The sequence below is a fragment of the Eublepharis macularius genome, chromosome 10 (genome assembly GCF_028583425.1).
Source record: "Eublepharis macularius isolate TG4126 chromosome 10, MPM_Emac_v1.0, whole genome shotgun sequence".
Classification (NCBI taxonomy): Eukaryota; Metazoa; Chordata; class Lepidosauria; order Squamata; family Eublepharidae; genus Eublepharis; species Eublepharis macularius.
In genome coordinates, this window is record NC_072799.1 from 1,249,863 (window position 1) to 1,269,629 (window position 19,767).

The 19,767-nt window shown below is 52.8% G+C and overlaps 1 protein-coding gene across 2 annotated transcripts in view; it reads left to right on the forward strand.

Moving 5' to 3' along the window:
* Positions 1–19,767, forward strand: part of EXOC6B (exocyst complex component 6B) — a 245,827-nt gene that overhangs the window by 142,316 nt on the left and 83,744 nt on the right. For both annotated transcript variants that reach the window (XM_054989943.1, XM_054989942.1), the window contains 4 exons: positions 677–786; positions 7,785–7,896; positions 13,166–13,300; positions 14,178–14,357. In XM_054989943.1, coding sequence (XP_054845918.1) covers positions 677–786; positions 7,785–7,896; positions 13,166–13,300; positions 14,178–14,357 — 537 coding nt within the window. The remainder of the gene's footprint in view (positions 1–676; positions 787–7,784; positions 7,897–13,165; positions 13,301–14,177; positions 14,358–19,767) is intronic.

Sequence of the window (19,767 nt, forward strand, 5' to 3'; positions counted from 1 at the left end):
TGGAGCATTACGAGGAGTTGCAAGGCAGGCGCCTGCTCAGGGTATTCTGCCTTGGGAGGAGGGTCACCTCTGTGACCCATGAGATTCCGTCCATTGAGTGGCTGACTTCTGAGCTACTCGGTGCTGGCCCAGTGGCAGATGCTTTGGTTGTGGCTGCTAAATCCCCCAGCTTGGGTAGACCAGAGGGAAACTTGGGCAACCTGAAGAAAGTAAGTGGGACTAGCGATGGGGTCCACGGGTGGGTACAGGAGGCATGCTGGCAGGCTTGGCCCCGAGAAACGGGCCTCCTTTTGCTTTTTTAAGCCATGCTAATTCTGCACCAGATTCCGCTCTCCTCGGGGAAAGAGTGATGCCTCCACTCCTGCCTCTTGTGAACTCCCAGGTGTGCAGGAGGCCCACCGTCTGAATCGTCTCAGTTTAATTGCAAGCAAAGTGGCTGGGAGGGGTGAGCCAGGGGACCCTTGGTTGCAGCAGCGTGTCTTGGAAGAGGCAGCTTGATGCGGGGGTGGGGGGTGGGGGGGTGGGGAGGGACACTGTCCCACAGGGGCCAGAATAGCAGGAAGCACCCTCATGCGAGGGCAGGTCCAGGGGGCCGGGGGCATCAGCCGCGGAAGAGCTTGCTGCTGGCCTGGGACGCCACTGCAGCCCTCTGACCTCCTGACTCCGCATTTTGCAGCAGCCGTTCCCCAAGAAGTTTCCCTTTTCCGAGTTTGTGCCTGGAGTTTACAACCAGATCAAAGAATTCATCTACGCTTGCCTGAAGTTCTCTGAAGACCTTCATCTCAGGTAAGGTAACCAGGTATCGCTGATGACTTCTCTTGTACCCATATCTGATAAAAGCATAGGATCTTCCCTGGGCCTGTCGCAAAGCCCTTTGTGCCAACTCCTGTTCTCCCCTTGACTGACAGGCCAGGCATAGGGGCACCGCCCCTCCCTATCAGCAGATGGTGACAGGGTGCATTATCCGATGCAGCTGCTGCCACGGAAGACCATCAAGTGATAAGTTTTTTCTTTAAAAAATCTGCCTTCTTTAGCTATGTTTGAAGGAGGCGGGTGGAAGAGGCCGTTCCCTAGAGCTGCCTCCTTAGTCTGTTGCAGCACAGAGAACAGAGCATCCGTTGCCCCTGTAAAGGCCTGCAGAGGCTTTCCTGGGCTGGCGCATCCCGCTTGTCAGGGGCATGGAACCTTGTCCTCCAGGGCCTCCGGCCTGGATGCTTCGCTGTGGCGTTGGATGGCGGTCAAGGCAGCGCCAGGACCTGTGCCAGGAAAGCAGAGGGCCAAGCCAGTGAGCGGCTCGTGTGTGACCCTGCTGTGTCCAAGGGGGGAGGGTCTTGGTGGTGACTTTGCCCAGAGGGCGGCAGGGGCAGGGAAGGAGACAGGAAGCGTGCACAGCGGGGGGCCCTGTACCGCTGTGATGTAGGGTCTGTGGCAGCAGGCAGAGCCTTGGCTTTCAGTTTTGTTATACAGTAAGCAAGTTTGTAGCCCCTGTGGTTGCAGAAAGTTTGAAAACATGAGACTCCTGCCTGACAAAATCTCAGAAGTAGATGTGAGTGAGCGCGGGGGGGGGGGGGGATGGTGAAGCTGCAGCACTGCCCAGGCCCCCGGCCAGACTCCCCCAGGCAGGAGGAAGCCGAACAAATTCTGTACCAGTACGCCAGTCTTACTTTCTGTAACTATTACTACCAGTGGCACTGTTATTGTTATCAATATCAGTAGTGGTATACTACTACTACTACTACTACTACTACTACTACTACTACTACTACTACTACTACTACTACTACTACTACTAATATTAATAATAATACCTGGTTGATACTTAGGTCTCCGGTGGAAACTTGTATCAGCTTAGCAAGGCCAATCAATGATAACATGTGACCTCTGCTCATTGTCGATACCGCTGTTCTAGACAGATTAGTGCCTCACCCCGAGCGGTGAACAAGTTAGTGTTGTTATTATCCCCACAATACAGCTGGGGGGCTGGGCTGAGAGGAGTGGCTGACCCAAGGCCACCTGCGGGTGTGGAAGCCGAACCAGCAGAGGGCTGATTCAAAGATGAACCACTTAACCACTGTACTACAGCAGTTATATTATTAACAATGTATTTATTTACTTACTATAATTTGCCTTTCTTATGGAGACTAACAGCAAATTACAGGATTAAACGCAATGTAATAAAGGCAATATAATATAAGAACTGCTTAAATTTGTTCACGGACATTACAACCACAGCCCCATTTCCTTTATAATGAGAGCCAGTTTGGTGTATTGGTTAAGAGCAGCGAGACTCTAACCTGGAGGAACAGGTTGGATCCCCCACTCCTCCGCTTGAAGCCAGCTGGGTGACCTTGGGCCAGTCACAGCTCTCTCAGAGTTCTCTCAGCCTCACCCACCTCACAGGCTGATAGTTGTTGTGGGGATAATAATGACATACTTTGTGGCGTTAAGTTGTCTTGAAGCCAATGTCTAAAACAAATGTTGTTGTTGTTGTTGCTGCTGCTGCTGCTGTTGTTATAAAAATGCCCTCCTGAGCCATCCCATTGTACACCTTCCGCGGAAGGCATGGTGTGTGGGAGCCTTCCTGGCCTCCTCAGGCAGGCCGTCCCACCGGGTGGGAGCCACAACAGAGGCTGCTCAGTCTGGGGCAGATCCTTCCGCAGGCTTGGCTCAGGTGAGGGAGAGGGGCCACCGCCGTGTTTGGAATGGTGACTCAGGGTCTGCCCCCGCCTGCTGTCAGGGAAGAGGCCGGGGGGCTTCGGTCTTGCAGGACTGCTTCCGATGGGCCACTCCTCTTCCGTCCCCATCATCCCTGCATTCCCCACTGAAATGGGATTTTGGCTCTGGCTTTTGGCACCGCCTGCTCTAGGGCCATCTAGGCCGTTTCCTCCCTGAGTCTTCTTCGGGGGCCCCAGCAGAGGGCGCTCCTCTGAATGCTACTTCGGGGCTAATCTGCACCGCCGGGGGCATCTTGCAGCCTGGGCTTGGGCAGGAGCAAGGGGGCTGGGCACTGCCCCCTCATCTGAGGGCCATTCCTCCTCGAAAGCCTCTGCTTGACTTTTCCCTTCAACTTGACAACTTGAATTAGTTTTTATTAGGAAGTTTGCCTGTGAAGCCAGCAGCGACTTCTCTTTCTGTCCTCCTCCTCCTCGTCGTGCGCAGAGCACCCTGGAGTGACTGGGGTCAGGCTGTCAATCACAGCTGCTGCGAAGGTCACGGCTGCTGGTCCAGGATCCAGGGCCATCCCCTGTCACTCTCCCAGGTGGCTGCCTGTGCTTGGGGCAAAGAGCACTGAACGTGTTTTTTCTCAATTAGGATTCCAAGCAAATGCCCCCTCTCGGGGCGGAAGAAGCCCCCCCACCCCACCCCCACCCCCGAAAGGCAAATAAAGCCGAGCAGATGCTTTTCTTGCACAGCCTGGGCAGTTCAGACGTCCTACCCTGAAGGAATGCTTTCCTCATTGTGTTGTGGTGTGTGCTAGAGCTGGCATGCTGATCTTGTGCATGCGCAAAGTATATGTGCCCTTGAACTCGCCGTGGCCCGTTGCAAGGAACAGAGGCCTAGACGGGCAGATGAATTCTCTTTCCAGCCTTTTCTCCATTGTCGGTCTCTCCTCCCAGTTCACCTTGTTAGTGGAAAATGTAGACATCTGTCCTTTTTGCTTCTGGCGACCTAAAGCAGACATTTGTGGAGTCCCAGCTGGACACGTGGAGGTCCAGTCCGGGCCAGAGGCTCACGGGGGGCGCACCTGGGACTGCCTCTGCCGGAGTGCCTGCTGCTAATCCTAAAATGAGTTGGGTGGAGGCAGTGGTGCCCCCCCCCCTGTTTCTTTGCTTGGAGCTCCCGTATCCTCCCAGCAGCAGGCAGCCCTGACATGAAGGCGGAGAAAGGGGGGGGGAGCCCCAGGAGTAGCCCCACCTTGCCAGGTGGCGAGCAGGGGGCTTGGCTGCCCCTCACGGCAGGACGGGTGGGGAGAGCAGAAATGCCGCCTGCTGTTTGCCCTGTCATCTTCGGCTTTGTAATCTCACCCTTTGTTGGGCAAAACAAGCTGCGGAGCAAAAGGTCACATGGACTGAATTACCCGGAACCCTCAAGGCATTCCTACTTCTGAACTACTCCAGTTTGGAATTCTCTGCCCATCAGCTGCCTGTCACGGGCCCTCTCAGCTAAAGGTGCCTGTCATCCCTGCCTGATGAGAGGAGGCCGAGGAGAGATCAAAGGGGGCCCGCCCCTCTGGCTTTGTGCAAAAGGCGGAAAGGAGGGAGTGCCGGGGGGGGGGGGCGGGTTGGCTGGTCTCTCTCTGCCAGCTCCATGCCGACTTGCAAGGTGTGGAGCTTTAAGATACTGAACTTCCTTCTGCTATGTCTCTGCCTCTGGAACTTCTCATCTCAGGGCTCCCAAGAGCTGACCTTGTCGTATGTGCGAATGTGACTGTGGGGAAACAGGGCTCGTAAGCATCTGTTTCTGGCTGGTGGAGAGTGGGAAAGCTGCTCAGCCACCCCAGGTCTCTAGCCCAGCCAGGCTCCCCTTCCTGTACCCCCTAGTTCTCTCTCTCTCTCTCTGCTGTCATCAAACAAGTTTTTAGGGGTTTGTTCCACCTGAGGGTTTAAGCTCAGGCTTAAAGTCTTAACACTGTCTTTTCACACTTGCAACATGCTCAGCTAGATCCAGACGGGCGGCCGTGTCAGTCCGTCTGCAGCAGCAGCAAAGAGCAAGAGTCCAGCGGCACCTGGAAGACTCACAAAATACGTGGCAGGGGGTGAGGTTTCGTGAGTCAAGCTCGTGTGTGTGTGTGTTACGTGCTGTCAAGTTGCTACCCTACCACAAATTTTGTTAGTCTTATAAGTGCTACTGAAATCAAAAAGAGTCTAGTAGCACCTTTAAGACTAACCAATTTTATTGTAGCATAAGCTTTCGAGAATCACAGTTCTCTTCGTCAGATGCATGGTACAGAAACTGGTCAAATATAGAAGAGGAGGGGGGAGGAGGGGAGGAGAGCGAAGATGCAATTAGGGCGGGGGGAGAGGGAGGGTGCAACCAAAACATTCCTTTGCTAGTCAATGTAAACATCTCCTTTTGGTGTGAGGTTTCAAAGGAGTTTGCCGTGTTAGTTTGTAGCAGTAAAACAGCTAGACCATTCAATTCCAATGCAGTATAAGCCTTCGATAACCACAGCTCTCCCCGTTAGATGCATCTGACAAAGAGAACTGTGGTCCCCGAAAGTGCTACTGGACTCTTGCTCTTTTCTGATTCACTTAGCTAAGCACTCTGGGGGAGTACAGTGAATCAGTGCCCCATCTCTTTCTGTTCCTAGTATGTGTGGATTCAACAGCTTAATGCAGACTGACTGCATTAAAAATGAAAAGAAGTTTTATAAAAATATTTAAAAGCACACACCACTTCCGCAAACACAACAGACTGAGCAAGGGTAAAAGGAAAAGGTGATAAATGCAGATCCTCTAATGCCTGACAATTACATATCCCTACAGAAAGTAATAAGAGAAAGGCTATATAATTCTCAGAGTTGCAAGCATTAAGAAATCATGCTGTACCTTGGTTTCAGTATTTAGCCCCCATGGTGATCTCAGGACCACGTGCTCATAGCTACTTTCTGGAGTAAAGATTGATTCCTTCCTCTTCTTTGGTGTGTGTAAAACGGAGCTGCTTCTTCAGCGTACTCACTGACAGGGGTCTGTCCTGACCCTGTTGCCAATCAAAATTCCAGGGTTATGGGGGAGAGAGGAAAGGTTCTCTGTCCACTTTCTTCACCCCGCTGCACTGTTAGGTCATTAACCAAGATTTGGTGGTACCCTTCCTGGCTTGAGGCGTGCGTTCTGCCTGGTCCCGAAGTAGTGCAGAATCAAATCGTTTCCAAGCATTCTAGAGGGATCAGGCTCTCTTAATTCTCCCTTCTAACCTTCTGATTTGCTGCCTCTTTTGTAACAGAACAGAGCAAGAGCCCATTAGCACCCATAAGACTAACAAAATTTGTGATAGGGAATGAGCATTTGCGAGTCACAACTCACTCACTTCTTCGATACAGCTAGAATGTATCTGTAATAGAACGTGCTTGTTTTGGACTTTGGGGGCAACTTTCCATTGACATGAATGCTGTGTGTGTGCTTGTGGTCGCTGTCCCCATCTGTATCTCATACCAGGTCTCAAGCCCCACTCACTAGCAGGCCCAGAGTCGCTACCTCTCTGGCCAGTTCCGTGGCTGACTACATCAGTGCGCGGTCATTGATGGTGCCTGGAACTCTCACCTCTGCAGCAGAACTTCGGCCCACGTTTGCCCAGGCAATGTGAGGGTCGGTGGAATCACCCGGTACTGCAGCACTCTCCGTGGTGGTCCCCTGCTTCGTTTCCCTCTCCATCCGGAGGTGGGCCTCATAGTTTTGATTGGGAGGGGCGATGGCACTCCCCCCACCCCACCCCGCTTAGTGCCTGCTGTCTTTGCAATTCCATGGTGGGGGAGTTTCTTCCCCTGATGTTTTCTGGCTTATTTGACGTTCTGCCCTTTCCAGTATACAGAGCAACACCACTCGCATCGTCTCTCTTCCTGCCTTGTCTGTTAGAGTTTATACCCAGGAAGAGCTGATTTTTTCCTGTTCTTCCGAGTTTCTGACCCTCCCATTGCATCTACATGGTCATTCAGTACAAGCATCCCAGCTCTTCTGCCTTGGCTCAGAGGCTTTCAGCATTGGTACCTGTCGGGTTTTTAGCAAGGCACGACACCCTCTACGTAATAAATCTATTTTAGAAGCTAAAGCACGCGTGCCAGTGGTTCTGAATTCTGCTGTTCATACTTCATAACTCTGCCAACAGTGTTCTCAGAATTGCTGCCTGTTCCCCATGCTGGGCCCGCTAGCCAGGTCCAGATTAGGGATCTCGGTGCCTTGGGCGAGGAAGTGGTGCTGGGAAGGAGGGTTTAGATTGATCAGCCCCTGGGGAGCTTTCTGGGACTGCCGGGGAGGGGGAACCCACCGCATCCCCAGGCAGCCGATGCCACTGCTGCTGCTTCCGAAGGGCTTTCGTTGGTTTGTGTATATCTGCCCCACTTTCCTCCCCGGTGGAATCCAAAGCTGCTGGCAAACGCAGTTTAAACAAACAGATTGAAACTAACAGGAATGGTCGAAATCATGGGCAGGTCCTACAACCACTGGTGTAGTATCCTCCGTCCCTCAGGCTCTAAGCCAAGGGCAAAGAGCCCTTTGGCTACTGACCTTGCACAGACGGTGGAGGGAATGGAAGCTCAGCCCTGCTCTCCTTCCCCTGGCAAAAAGGTGTCCTTCGCCTTCCTCCTTGTGGGCAGTCTGCCCAGCCCCATTCCTCAAAGAAGCGTTGCACCCGCGAGGGCAACCGCCTTTGGCTGCCTGTGTGTGAAAGAGGGAGGTGAAGGACTGAAGGCGTGGCTGGGCCTCTCCAAGTGATTTGTCTGCATTGGCAGGCTCCGTGGCTCACTCTGTGTCCGTCTCACGGACGAAGCCACTTTCTAGCAGGTCAGACTGTGGACCTAACCCACCCAGCGCTGTCTTTTCTGAGCAGCAGGAGCTTTCCAGGGTGCCCCACAGAGAAGCGTCTTTCCTGACGACGCCTGCTTCTTCTGACCCTGGGAATGCTGGGCAGTGATCCTTCTGCATGCGGAGCTGCGGCGGTTTTCCCCCGTCTTAACAATGCCAGTGTTGTCCTGAAATGGGACCCTTCGACAGCTTTGATGGTCTGATTTCAAAGCAGTGCTTTCTTTTGTACGTTAATGATAACCTCTCATTTTACATCTCGCTCTTTAGCTCTACGGAGGTTGATGACATGATCCGGAAATCTACCAATTTGCTGCTGACTCGAACGCTGAGCCATTGTTTACAGAATGTCATTAAGAAGAGGAACGTTGGCCTGACAGAGGCAAGTGTTCCTGTTGAGTCCTCAGGAAAGCTGCTGCTACTGGACCAAGGAGGGAGGGGAAAGGAAGCAGCGAGGACTTGTCTTTCCTCTCCCCACACTCGTGGGTCTTGCTTGGAAGGAGGAGGCGTTCTTAGCCCGAGGAAGCTTCCTGTTTCCTGCAGGGATCCAGAGGAGTCGGCCGTGTTGGTCTGCAGCTGCAAAATAGCAAAGAGTCCAGGAGCACCTTTAAGACTGACCAACTTTACTGCAGCATCAGCTTTCGAGAGCCACAGCTCTCTTCGTCAGATGCATCGTCAGATGTGGTTTTCAAAGCTTATGCTACAATAAAGTTGGTTAGTCTTAAAGGTGCTACTGGACTCTTTGCTATTTTCCTGCAAGGAACTCTCCATTATCCATTACTTCATGCACCCCCCCCGCCCTTAATTTCCAAATTTTATACATCACTTAATTTCTTTCCCCCTTTAAGGCCTTTCCTTGTACAACCATGCCCATACTGCGTAAATGGGGAGAGATTAAGATTTGCCCATCTTTGACAACTAGACCCATAGAATACTCCGGCAAAATACTACAATACCAAACTACCACTATAAATATTTTAATGAATCTTTATCAAAGTGCAAAGTGCTAATAGTGTGCAATCTCATAAATAACTTCAAGCTTGTTGACAAAATCGAAGGAATATTTATTAATATATGCATGGCTTTTTTTTTCTGGGAAAAGAGGTGGTGGAACTTAGTGGGTTGCCAGCACAGGACGCAACTCTTGGTGGGAGGTGGTGCCCCTGGTACCACATGTGCACGCACAAAGTGCACACATGCTCCCAGGGCCGATGATGTCACTTTGGGTCAGCTGGAACAAGGGGGGGGTTAAAAGTTTAATTCGCCCTTGGCGAAAATGGTCACATGGCTGGTGGCCCCGCCCCCTGATCTCCAGACAGAGGGGAGTTGAGATTGCCCTCCGAATCGAAACTCCCCTCTGTCTGGAGCTCAGGGGGCGGGGCCACCAGCCATGTGACCACTTTCAAGAGGTTCCAGAACTCCGTTCCATCGCGTTCCAGCTGAAAAAAAGCCCTGAATATATGACTTTTCACCGGTTGGTGGCTGACCGTCTGAAGAAATGTTCAGTTCCAATTCTCAACATGATTGATGGTCGCTTTTATGAAAACAACACTTGTTGACAAAATCAAAGGAATGTTTCTTAATATATGACTTTTCACCAGTTGGACTTTTATACTATGGATTATTGATTGTGTTATTTATCGACCATGCTGGTTTATTGTTTTATAAATTTTTTATTTTTCAAACTACAAAACACTACACAGCACTACACAAGACTATCACAAGGAAAGGGGAAAGGGAAGGGACAAAGGGGGATGGAAAAAGAAGAGGGGGGGGATGACCTACAAACACTAAACACTACACTTCAATGTTTTCCCTTCATACTGTCATAATACAAAAATAGCTCCATAGGATAATGATGGAGTGGTTAATCATACAGAGAATAAGCATTTCAAATTCTGATTAAACTTTCCTCCCCCTTCTAGGTCCCGGACACAATTCTCTCTGTGCAACCGCTGTTGCGGTGCTCTCCTCCTCCTCCCCCCCCTCCGGCTTCTCCTTTTCTTCGTTCTCGGTGCAGCAGAATTCCGGGTTTTTATCCTCAAAATCCTTTAGTTGATCTTCTGATAGTATCTTATAGGCCTGATCTTTATATCTAAACCATATTCCTTCCGGGAATAACCATTTGTACTTTATTCCATGGTCCCTCAGAAGAGCTGCAAACTTTTTATACTTAAAACGCCTTTTCCGGACTAGAAATGGAACGTCCTTCAAAATCTTGACTTTCAAACCCATAAAGTCCAAATCCGCATTGTATGAGTTATATAGGATGGTGTCCCGAATCTTTTTAAATGAAAAGTCAATAATGATCTCACGAGGCAACTGTCGCTTTGTTGCATATTTTGAAGAAGCCCGACGGACCTCCAAAATGGCGCTTTTAACCTCTTCTTTAGTCGTCCTCGCGGGTATCGCCAATAGTTCCGAGACCACCTCCCACAGATCCTCATTTTCCTCCTCTTTCACGTTTTGGAGACGCAAAATTGTCTGCGTTCGTTCCATCTGTAGCCCGATCAGCTGGTTCTCAACCAACTTCAGCTCCTTTTTTGTAGCCTTCACAAGTGACGCACTTTCCAGAGCAGACTTCTCTGCCCCCCCCCGCTACTTCCTTAATGGTTTTCACTTCGCTTTCAATTAAGCCCACCCTTTGATCAGTTTTGTTCAGCTTGTCAACAAAGGGTTTTATGGCTTCCACCACCGCCCTGCGCACCAACTCTTCGAGCGACTCTCCCTTCAAGGTAGCCGAGATTGACTTACCGAGAGCGGGACTTTGCTTCTTTGCTGCCATTTTGGGGGGGGGGGCGCCAACAAAATTCTGGAACTCACCGAAGGGGAAGAACGAGTCTTCTTCAGATCAACCTCTCCTTCACGAACGCTTGTAGAACAGAAGGGATTCGCTTGTTTACGGGCTTCCGCCTGTTTCTTTTATTTGCCGTTTCTCGTTGCCCGGCGGCACTCGAGGCGCCGCGCACGTCTGCCGGCCTCCATAGGGACAAACGGGCAATTCCCCCCCCCCCCGCATTGATTTCGGGGAGTTCTTCCCGCAGCGTCCCGGACCCTGGCTCCCTCCCTGGGAGTCCTGGGGGCTAATCCTTGCGGATCAGCCGCCCGGTCAGGGTGCCCGGTCGTTTCCTCCCGGACCAGCCGAGAGGAGCGTCCGGCATGGCTGAGAAAACGAAACCGAATCGACCATGCTGGTTTATTGATGTATTGGAATTTAAAGTGACTTACTATTTTTGTAAATGTTTAATATTATTTATGAGATTGCACACTATTAGTACTTCGCATTTTGATAAAAATTCATAAAAATTTCTTAAAATATTTATAATAGTAGTTTGGGGCTTGTAGTATTCCGCCGGAGTATTCTGTGGGTCTAGTTTACTGTTTCCGGAGGTGCCCCTTTTGGTTTGGTTCATCTTTGACAACTGACAGCTCCAGCAGACGTTCTTTGGCACTGCCTGCAGTCAGCCGCCTGTAACGCACCTGTTGGGCAAGAAGGACTTGTGCCGTTTAGTTTCAGGACTCGGGCTAAGGGAGGTTGCCCATCTTGTGAAGTCGCTCCCAGGTCTACCAATGTGAAACGGGGCCAGGAGCAGGAGCTGAGCCCAGGTGTCTCCTCTTAGTATTTATTGATTGATTGATTTGATTTGATTTATACCCCGCCCTCTCCACAAATGGGCTCAGGGCGGCCTTGGCCGTCCCCTCGGTGGGGAAGTGCGTGTGTGTGCATGCACATGTGCACACAGGGGCTTGTGTCGGTTTGGAGAATGCCTTCTGCTGGAATGTTCCCATGCCTCCTTTCTCTGAAGTACCTTTAACGTGTTGTAATGGAAAAACAACACTTTTTAAACTGCTGCAGAAAGGAGTTCGAACTGATGACTGACCAATAAAATGAAAAGAAGGGCTGTTTTTTGGGATGGTGCAGGAGGATCCAGAGTTCTGCAATAATTAAGATGGAAAACTCTCTGCAGTTTTGGCAAATGTGAGCGCAAAGGAAATCGAAGCCCTTCTTGTCAGGATGAGCCCCGGTGTCTAAATGGATGCCTTGGGACGTCCTTGGGTTCCACCCCTTTGCCCTGACCTTCTATTGATCAACCTGTTTAGTGAGTGAACAGTTGGGCCAGTCGTGAAATCTGCTTTCTGACGTGGCCAGACATATCTTCTGTCCGGCTCTAGGCGGGGGAGGGGCCACCAGCTTCCCTTTCTTGGCTTTGCTTAGGAAAGCCTGCCCTGCGGCCATTGCTCTGCTCTGCTGAGGCACTTTCTTTTCCAGACGTTTCAGGGGGGGGAGGGGGCGGGACTTCAGCAGCAAACCCTAACCCGTTCCGAGACAACCAAATTGGTTCTTAATTACCTCTCAAAGCGCCTGCAGCTGGCCCCTCGAGACCCTTATCTGATGCCGAGGGAAGGGGGAGCTGTCGCTCAAGGTCCCTTCGCTCACGGCTGATTGGCAGTGGGCTTCAGGCATGCTGTCCTTCTGGAGCCCTCTTGCCTTTTCCTGAGGTTTGCGGTGCAGTGAAACAAGCTGAAGAGGGCTGTTTCTCCTGCAGCCAGCAGCAATCCTGGGGAAATTCCTTTCCCTATGAGATGTGGCTGACTCAGAAATGTCACCTGTTGTGAAATTGTGACACCCCCATTCTCTGTCCAGAGATATTGTACTCTGGCAGAAGCAGCGTGTTTGTGACAGCGAGATCTGGGTCCAACAGCACCTTCAGGACCAACGAGAGTTCCAACGTAGGAGCTTTTGCACGTCAACATAGAATCACAGGATCACAGAATAGTTGGAAGGGGCCATACAGACCATCTAGTCCAACCCCCTTCCCAGTGCAAGATGAGCCTAAAGCCTCCCTGACCAATATTCATCCAGCCTCTTCTTGAAAACTGCCAGTGAGTGGGAGCTCACCACCTCCCTAGGCAGCTAATTCCACTTCTGAACTAATCTGACCGTGAAAAAGTTCTTCCCAATATCCAGCCGGTACCTTTCTGCATGTAGTTTTAGACCATTGCTTCGCATCCTACCCTCTGCTGCCAACTGGAACAGCTCCCTGCCCTCCTCCAAATGACAGCCTTTCAAATATTTAAAGAGAGCAATCATGTCCCCCCTCAACCTCCTCTTCTCCAAACTAAACATTCTCAAGGCCCTCAGCCTTTCCTCGTAGGGCTCAGTCTCCAGACCCCTGATCATTCTCGTCGCTCTCCTCTGCACCCTCTCGATTTTGGCCACATCCCTTTTGAAGTGAGGCCTCCAGAACTGCACGCAGTACTCCAGGTGCGGCCTGACCAAGGCAGTATAGAGAGGGGCTATGACCTCCTGCGATTTCGATGCTACGGCCCCTTTGATACAACCCAGGATTGAATTAGCCTTTTTTGCCACCGCATCACACTGACTGCTCATATTCAGTTTACAGTCCACTCTTACCCCAAGATCTCGTTCACATATACTTCTGCCCAGAAGTGTATCCCCCATACTCTGGGACTCTAGTTGGTCTTTAAGGTGCTGTGGGACTCTTCACCTGCAGACCAACACAGCTGCCCACCTGAAGCTATCTTTGTGACCACAGGGGCTTTCGATTGTCAGCTGTGGCTTTATGTGGCCTGCCGCTGGTCTACTGTAGAGAAACTAGAATGTAAAATATATTCTTGTTGCTCGGCAGCTGGTCCAGGTTATAATCAACACAACACATTTGGAGAAATCTTGCCAGTTCCTGGAGGAATTCATAACCAACATTACAAATGTCCTCCCAGAAACCGTCCACACAACTAAGTTATATGGAACCACAACCTTCAAGGTGAGTCAGCTGCCGCTGCTGGTATCTCTCGGGGGCTGGGCTGGGCGGTTGGGAGCCCGGAGGCCCACTCGCTTGCCTTTGCACGCCATCCCTGCAATCCCACGATGAATCCGCGCAGAGCATCACTCAAGCAGGGAACGTGCCGCAGGAAGGATGCCCCCGGCTGCTTGGGAAAACTGCTGGGAGAAGTCCAAGCCTTGATTTCTCAAGGAAGGGAACATTTACTCCAGCACTGCCTTTGCTGCCCTGGATTTTAGGTGCCCTGGGGAGGTCTAGGAGGTGAAATCAGAGAGTTAGGAATGGTTTGCGGGGCTGTAAAGAGGAAAGGGAAGGAGACGAGGGCATGGTCAGACCCCACACAGTTCCTTCCTGGGAGAACAGAAGTGAACATGTGCAGGGTCTGTCTTCCAAACCCTTGAATTGCATTTTCTGTACACCACTTTTCCTCTTTTGTGGGAACCCCCAAGTGGCCTGTGTGGTCAGAAACACCATTTCAGAAAGAGAGTGCCCTTTTAGAATATCCAGGGCCAAACACTCAGTCCAACGGATGATCATGTGTAGAAGGCCCTTTTCCTTATCGCTCATGACGTCCAGCTCCCTCCAGGGAGTACTGCAAGTTGGCTGGGTCTCTGAAAAGGCCGCCGGGTGTACTTCTGCACATCTTCCTTCCAGGGGTGCAGCCTGGTTTGTTTTTCCTTAGGTCCTTGCCTGAAGATCTTTCTGGGCAAGGGGGCTCACCTTCCTATCCCTATAAACGGAAAGAGTGCCTTTTTTCAAAGGTTAATAAAATTAGGGTCCCCTGCCTGCGCTCCGTCTTACTCAGGCGGGGGAGGGGTAGACGGGCGGGATGCCCACCTTGACGGCCTGTGTTCTTCAGGATGCGCGCCACGCTGCAGAGGAAGAGATCTACACAAACCTGAATCAGAAGATAGACCAGTTCTTGCAGCTTGCAGATTACGACTGGATGGCTGCTGAGCCCAGTGCCGAGGCGAGCGGCTATCTGGTGGACCTGATTGCCTTTCTACGGAGCACCTTTGCTGTCTTTACACACCTGCCTGTAAGTACACATGGGTGCAGTGTGTGTGTGTGTGTGTGTGTTTTGCGGGTAATCTTTGTCTTCTGCCCTTGAACTTTTCCAAGCACAGCAAAGGAAGAGGAGAAAATGTGCAGTGTCTCCAGTTTTGTCAATACAAAACAATCAGTCACTCTTTCCGGTGACTGATTAAGGAAAAGCGGGAGGGGGGAGCAGAAGGAGGCTATTTTTTTCCAAACAGACTGGATAAGAATTTCTTGGTAGGGCGGACTGAAACCCAGGTCTTCCTTTGCAGGCCACATTGGATGGGGCTGTCCTTCAATATGTCAATCCTACAAGGTTCTTGAAGACATAAAGCTGCCTTCTCCTGAGCCAGGCCCTTTGTCCATCAAGGTCAGCGTTGTCTCTGACTGGCAGCAGCTCCCCAGCGTCTCAGGCAGAGGCCTTTCCCCTCACCTGCTACCTGACCCTTTTACCTGGAGATGTGGGGGGCTGAACCTGGGGCCTTTTGAGTGGAAAGCAGATGCCCTCCCACTCAGCCATGAGCCTCCTTTCCTGCAGCCTGGTCTTCATGCGCGTGGCCATGTGGGCTGTAGTTCACCAGAGCCTTGACCACAGTAGCTTCCAAGACCCTCTGTTGCGTTCGTCTGTATCCCTAGATACTCCCGCTGTGCGGGTAGCCCAGCAGCACGCTGCTCAAGGGCGGGGAAGAGATCCGGGTCTTCTCAGGTACCCGTGGAGCCGGCGTGTGGTTGCCTTGCCTTGAGCGCCACCCCCTTGGCTGTTTTCCCCCAGCTTTAAAGCCAGGATGTAGCCTGTGTTCTGCCAGAAGCGCCGGCCTTCCCAGCAGTGGGGCAGGAGGGGCGTCCAGCATAGCTAACGGGGAGAGGTGCGGCATGCGAGGCACGCCCTCATGGCAGCAGTGTGGAATGACTGATCTGCTTTGAGCCGCGAATGGAGCCTTCCTTAATGGATCCAGATGTTTTCTAAAGTGGGGCTCAGAGAGACTGAGCAGGGCAGGGTCCCGCTGCCCTCAGGTTCTGCGTGATGCCCACCAGCGAGTCAGACCCGTGGCCCACCACGGTCAGCATTGTCTACTCAGGTGGGCAGCGACTCTCCAGGGTCTTGGGTCAAGGCCATTCACATCATGTCCACTGATTTTCTTCCATTGGAGATACTGTGATTGAATCCGGGATCTTCTGTGTGCGGAGCTGATGCTCTGCCACTCAGCCACGGCCCCTCCCTCATCCACACTGGGCTTCCCACATGGGCCAGCACCCGCTCAGGTCACACTGCTGCTCACAGCCAAGGAACCTCACCTCCAGCACGGGAGGATGTGGTGGCACAGACCATCTGTGGAGGCCCAGAGCGGGCATAAGTGGAGGGGCCCACGCAGCATTCCCAACAACTTGGCTGTTATAGGCAATGCAAAGGACAGTCTGGGGAGCCGGTCCTTCTGCACCAGGCAGGCTGGTTCATCTCGGACGGGAGGCAAACCCGAGCGGTGCCCATCCCCGCTGCAAAGAAAACAGGCGAATTAAGAATGTGCTCTCCGGCTCTTGGGTGAGTGGAGCTCCAGTCGAAGGAGTTGACTGCTGTGGGACCGAACAGGCAGGGGAGAAAAAGCCCCCTTTGTCCAGGGTGCTTAATTGTTGTTTTAATTTCATGTCAGACAAGTTAGTGTAAATCGCATTGACAGATCTGCACCGAGCACACGGATTTGTTGACTTTAAGCCTTTTGGAGATGGGAGGTTATGTCAACACCTCTGGTGGGGCTGTCAGCTTAACAAAGCCAGGAAGTTTTTTATTTGTTGGGCAAAGAGAAGTGTTTGTATTTTCACTTGGAGTTTCCTTTAATCCTTCGAGCCCTTGTATCTTTCCTGCAAGGTAGTGGGGGAGGTCAAGGGGTTGTGCCACTTGATCTGGGAAGGGGAAGGCGTCTTTCAGCGGCCCCTCTGCCTCCGAAGAGACTCCAGCCTGAGCTGTTTGGAGAGGGAGGGCAGAGCGCACCCCCCTTTCCCTCCTCTTCTGGTTGTGCTGGGCCAGATGGCAAGCACCGATTTCAGACGGTCCCTTGCAAGAGCTCAAACGTTCTTTGCTTAGGTCCGGGGCTGCCTCTCACACATAATGCCCGTGACCTTTTCTCGCCTCTCACTGGAGACCTCTGAAAAGGCTAGCTGTGGAAGAGCCCGTGACTTGATGGCAGGAGGGCAATTGCTTTGCACGCCAACGGCCCCAGGTGCAGTCCTCCTGGCAAAGATCTCGGGTAGAAGGTGCTGGGGAAACAGTGCCAGGCGGGAAGGGGACCAGGTCTCAGGCAGCTTCCGGCACTTGTATGGCAGGGTAGTACTCTGGTGGTGCAAGAAGAAGAACCATCCAGGTTGGGCCAAGGTGTAGGAGAGGCAGCTGTGAACTATGTTGTCTCTGACCTACACACCCCAGCAGGATGAGTTACAGGGAGCACATCATGCTACTCTGGAGAGAGCATTGGCATCTGCCAGTTCCCCCTGGACACTATTCAAAGTGCTGGATATGACCTCAAAGCCCCCTAAACAGCCCAAGGCCAGGGGTGCAAAAGGACTGCTTGCTCGCTTAGGAGGCTGCGCCTCATTTCTGGCTTCCTCCAGAAGCCCTGTTCCATGTGCTCCTGTCTTTTGGGGTGAAATGAAGAGCCGTCTGTCGGAAAAGGGGGCCGTCTCTGTGGCAGCTCCTTGGCTCTCCAACACCTTCCCCCTGTCTCTTTGCCTGCTGCCAGATTATTTTGTGTTAGATGCCAGGTGGAACTGTAGCTCTTGCCCTAGACTTGTGGGTAGCCGTGGGGTGCGATTCATTATCTCCCTTGGACTAGCATTTTCTTGTACTGTTTTTTAAAAATTGCTGTTATTGTAGTGGGCTTTTGTAGGGTCGTTTGAAGGCTGCTGCTTTTATTGTTTTGTTAGTGTTTTTCCTAGAAACGTCAGAGCCTGCATGTTGAGATTTGCAGGAGATAAACAGGAGAAACCAAGAGCAGTTTTGCCTCAGCCCTCCGCTCCAGCTGGCCTTGGGGCAAGCTGCTGTTTCTCAGCCACGGCCCTCCTTCCTCTCTACCATGTGTCAGATGCTGTCGAGTCGCAGCCAGTTTACAGATGCCTCACAGGGTTTTAAAGGCAAGAGGCACTGAGAGGTGCTTTGGCATTGGCTGCCTCTCCGTGGTGGCCTCCCACCCAAATACTGACCAGGGCCAACCCTGCTTTGCTTCCAAGATCCGATGAGATTGAGCCGCTGGGCCGTCCAGGTCAGGGCCTCTCGACAAAGGGGTATTTGCGCATGTGCTCAGTCTGGCCTACCTCACAGAGCGGTTGCAGGCAGTGCTGAGGTCCTGCCTGCTTTGGATGCTCCGTAAGCGTGAAAACGGGCTCCACCCCAGTCCAGGTGAGAAGTCCTTAATCGGCAGCCTTGTAGTGTGTGAATTGCCTCTTGCCGTCCTCCTTTGAGATCTCAGAAACGGGCAGGAGCAGCTTTCTGCAGTCCCAGCAGGGCAGTTCCTGTGGTCAGGGCCCCCCAGCTTGAGACCCACAAGGTGCCCGGTCCATTCCGAGGCTGGCGTGGGCTGCTGTGCCGCGTGCAGTTAGGCTCCTGGCCCTGTAATGGGACTGCCATCCAGGCCACTCGCTGAGCAAGTCTTCTGACGCCTCCTGTCTTGCCATTCCCTCTGTAGGGGGACGTCGATACCTATTCAGCAATGCCGGTGAGTATGGCTGGCGTGCTTCTCTTGCTCCATGCACTCTGCTCACTGCTTGTACATCGGAGGGTCCTTTGAAGCAGAGGAGGCCTGTGCTCTGCGGATGGAGCAACTGGGCTGGGAGCCGGAAGGGAGGAGTCTCCTGCGCTTATTCCAGAACCACAGGGGAGCCCTATCAGTGCCGCAAGACCTAGCTGACCCAGTAGAGTCTTTCTCACTCTCTCTGGAGGGCAAGCGCAAAGCTCTCACGGGGCCCTTGTAGCCCGTCTCAGCACTGCGCTCTCCCTTTTCAACCAGGCACGCATGCTCCTGCTTAGACCTGTTCTGGGGTCCCCTCAGTCCCCCCGATGGGGACCACACACCATCTCCTCCACACCACCCCAATCGAGGCAAAAAAAATCTCAGTGAAGCCAGGTCCCAGCAGAAGAGGCAGGCGGGGGGGCCGATGGCCTTGTCCCACCTCCACTCCTGAGACAGTCTGCATCCTGCACCTGCCCCATAAGGAAGGAGGGCCCCAGCCCCCTTTGCTTACTGAGCCCATCACTTAGCCTTAAGCAGCCTTCCTGCAGTGGCCACCTGTTGCTTTCTATCCAGTCCTTGCTGGCTGTAGTCCCACAGAGACCTTCCCTTATGCACCCCCCGCGTGGGAGCTGCTCCAGCCCCCTTGAGCTGCCAGGGCCAGTCTTCTGGCTTGGGGACAACGTTCCCTGGAAAGAGCGGGCGTGGTGCCTCCCCCTACTTTAGCCTGCAGGCAACCAATGTCTGAGCTCTTCCAGCCCACGTTGGGGGACATCTTGGAAGCGGCCTGGGAGTCCCCCATCTCACCCAACAGGCCTCTTCCGCGGCAGGAGCTCTCTGGTGATTCTGGTCAGGAACCACTTCCCCTCCATGCCCTCCTCTGCCAGCGTTACCAGCTTGCACCCAGCGTGATGGTAGAGTGGGGCACGCCCTTCACCGGGAGTGCAGCCCTGGGCCTGGCTGCTGTGGAAAGGGGCCCGGTGGCGAGTGGACTTCTTCCGCAAGAGCTTGTCAAGAGGGAGCTTCACTTTCCACCAGCATGGACTGTTAATAGCCATCCATTTTCTCTTACTCATCTAATTTTGCTTTTTGTAGTTAGTTTGTACTAACGGAGCCAGCAGGGCTCTAACCAGTTTTCATTTTAGAATTAATTTGCTAGAAGCGTAAGTTCACCGTGTGTCCCTGGCACCAAAGGTGGTTTTGAATCTGCCACCTCTGGCTGCTAAACCGAGGCCATGTGCAGAGCGCCACTGGGCCTCATGCGTGGGAGGGGGGCACAGGGGCTGCGCCGGACTCTGCCCCCACAGTTAGTATCACACAAGTGTTCTCCGGAAGAGACTGAGGGGTGAGTTGTGGTGAAGTCCCGGCCCAAGGAAGCCCCTGCCCAGAAGAGTCAGCAGCAGGGCTGGCAAGGCTTAGAAAGGCCTCTTTGCACTGGGCAGCCTCAAGTGGCAAGTGGAGAATCCCGGCCCGGTCCCCAAACCCCTGGAACTCCCTTCCGCTGAGTCTGACCGTCAAGGTCCCCGTATGTCTGCTCAGGCCAGCAGCAGCTCAACGCCCTCCTGCCTGATCCTTGTCCCTGGAGGCGGAGCCTGGGCCCTCCTGCCTGCCCAGCGACGCCTTGGGGAGACCCTCGGCTGCTCCTTCCTCTGCTTGGGAGGTGGGGGGGGCAGGCAACAGCTTTGCAGCCTCCCA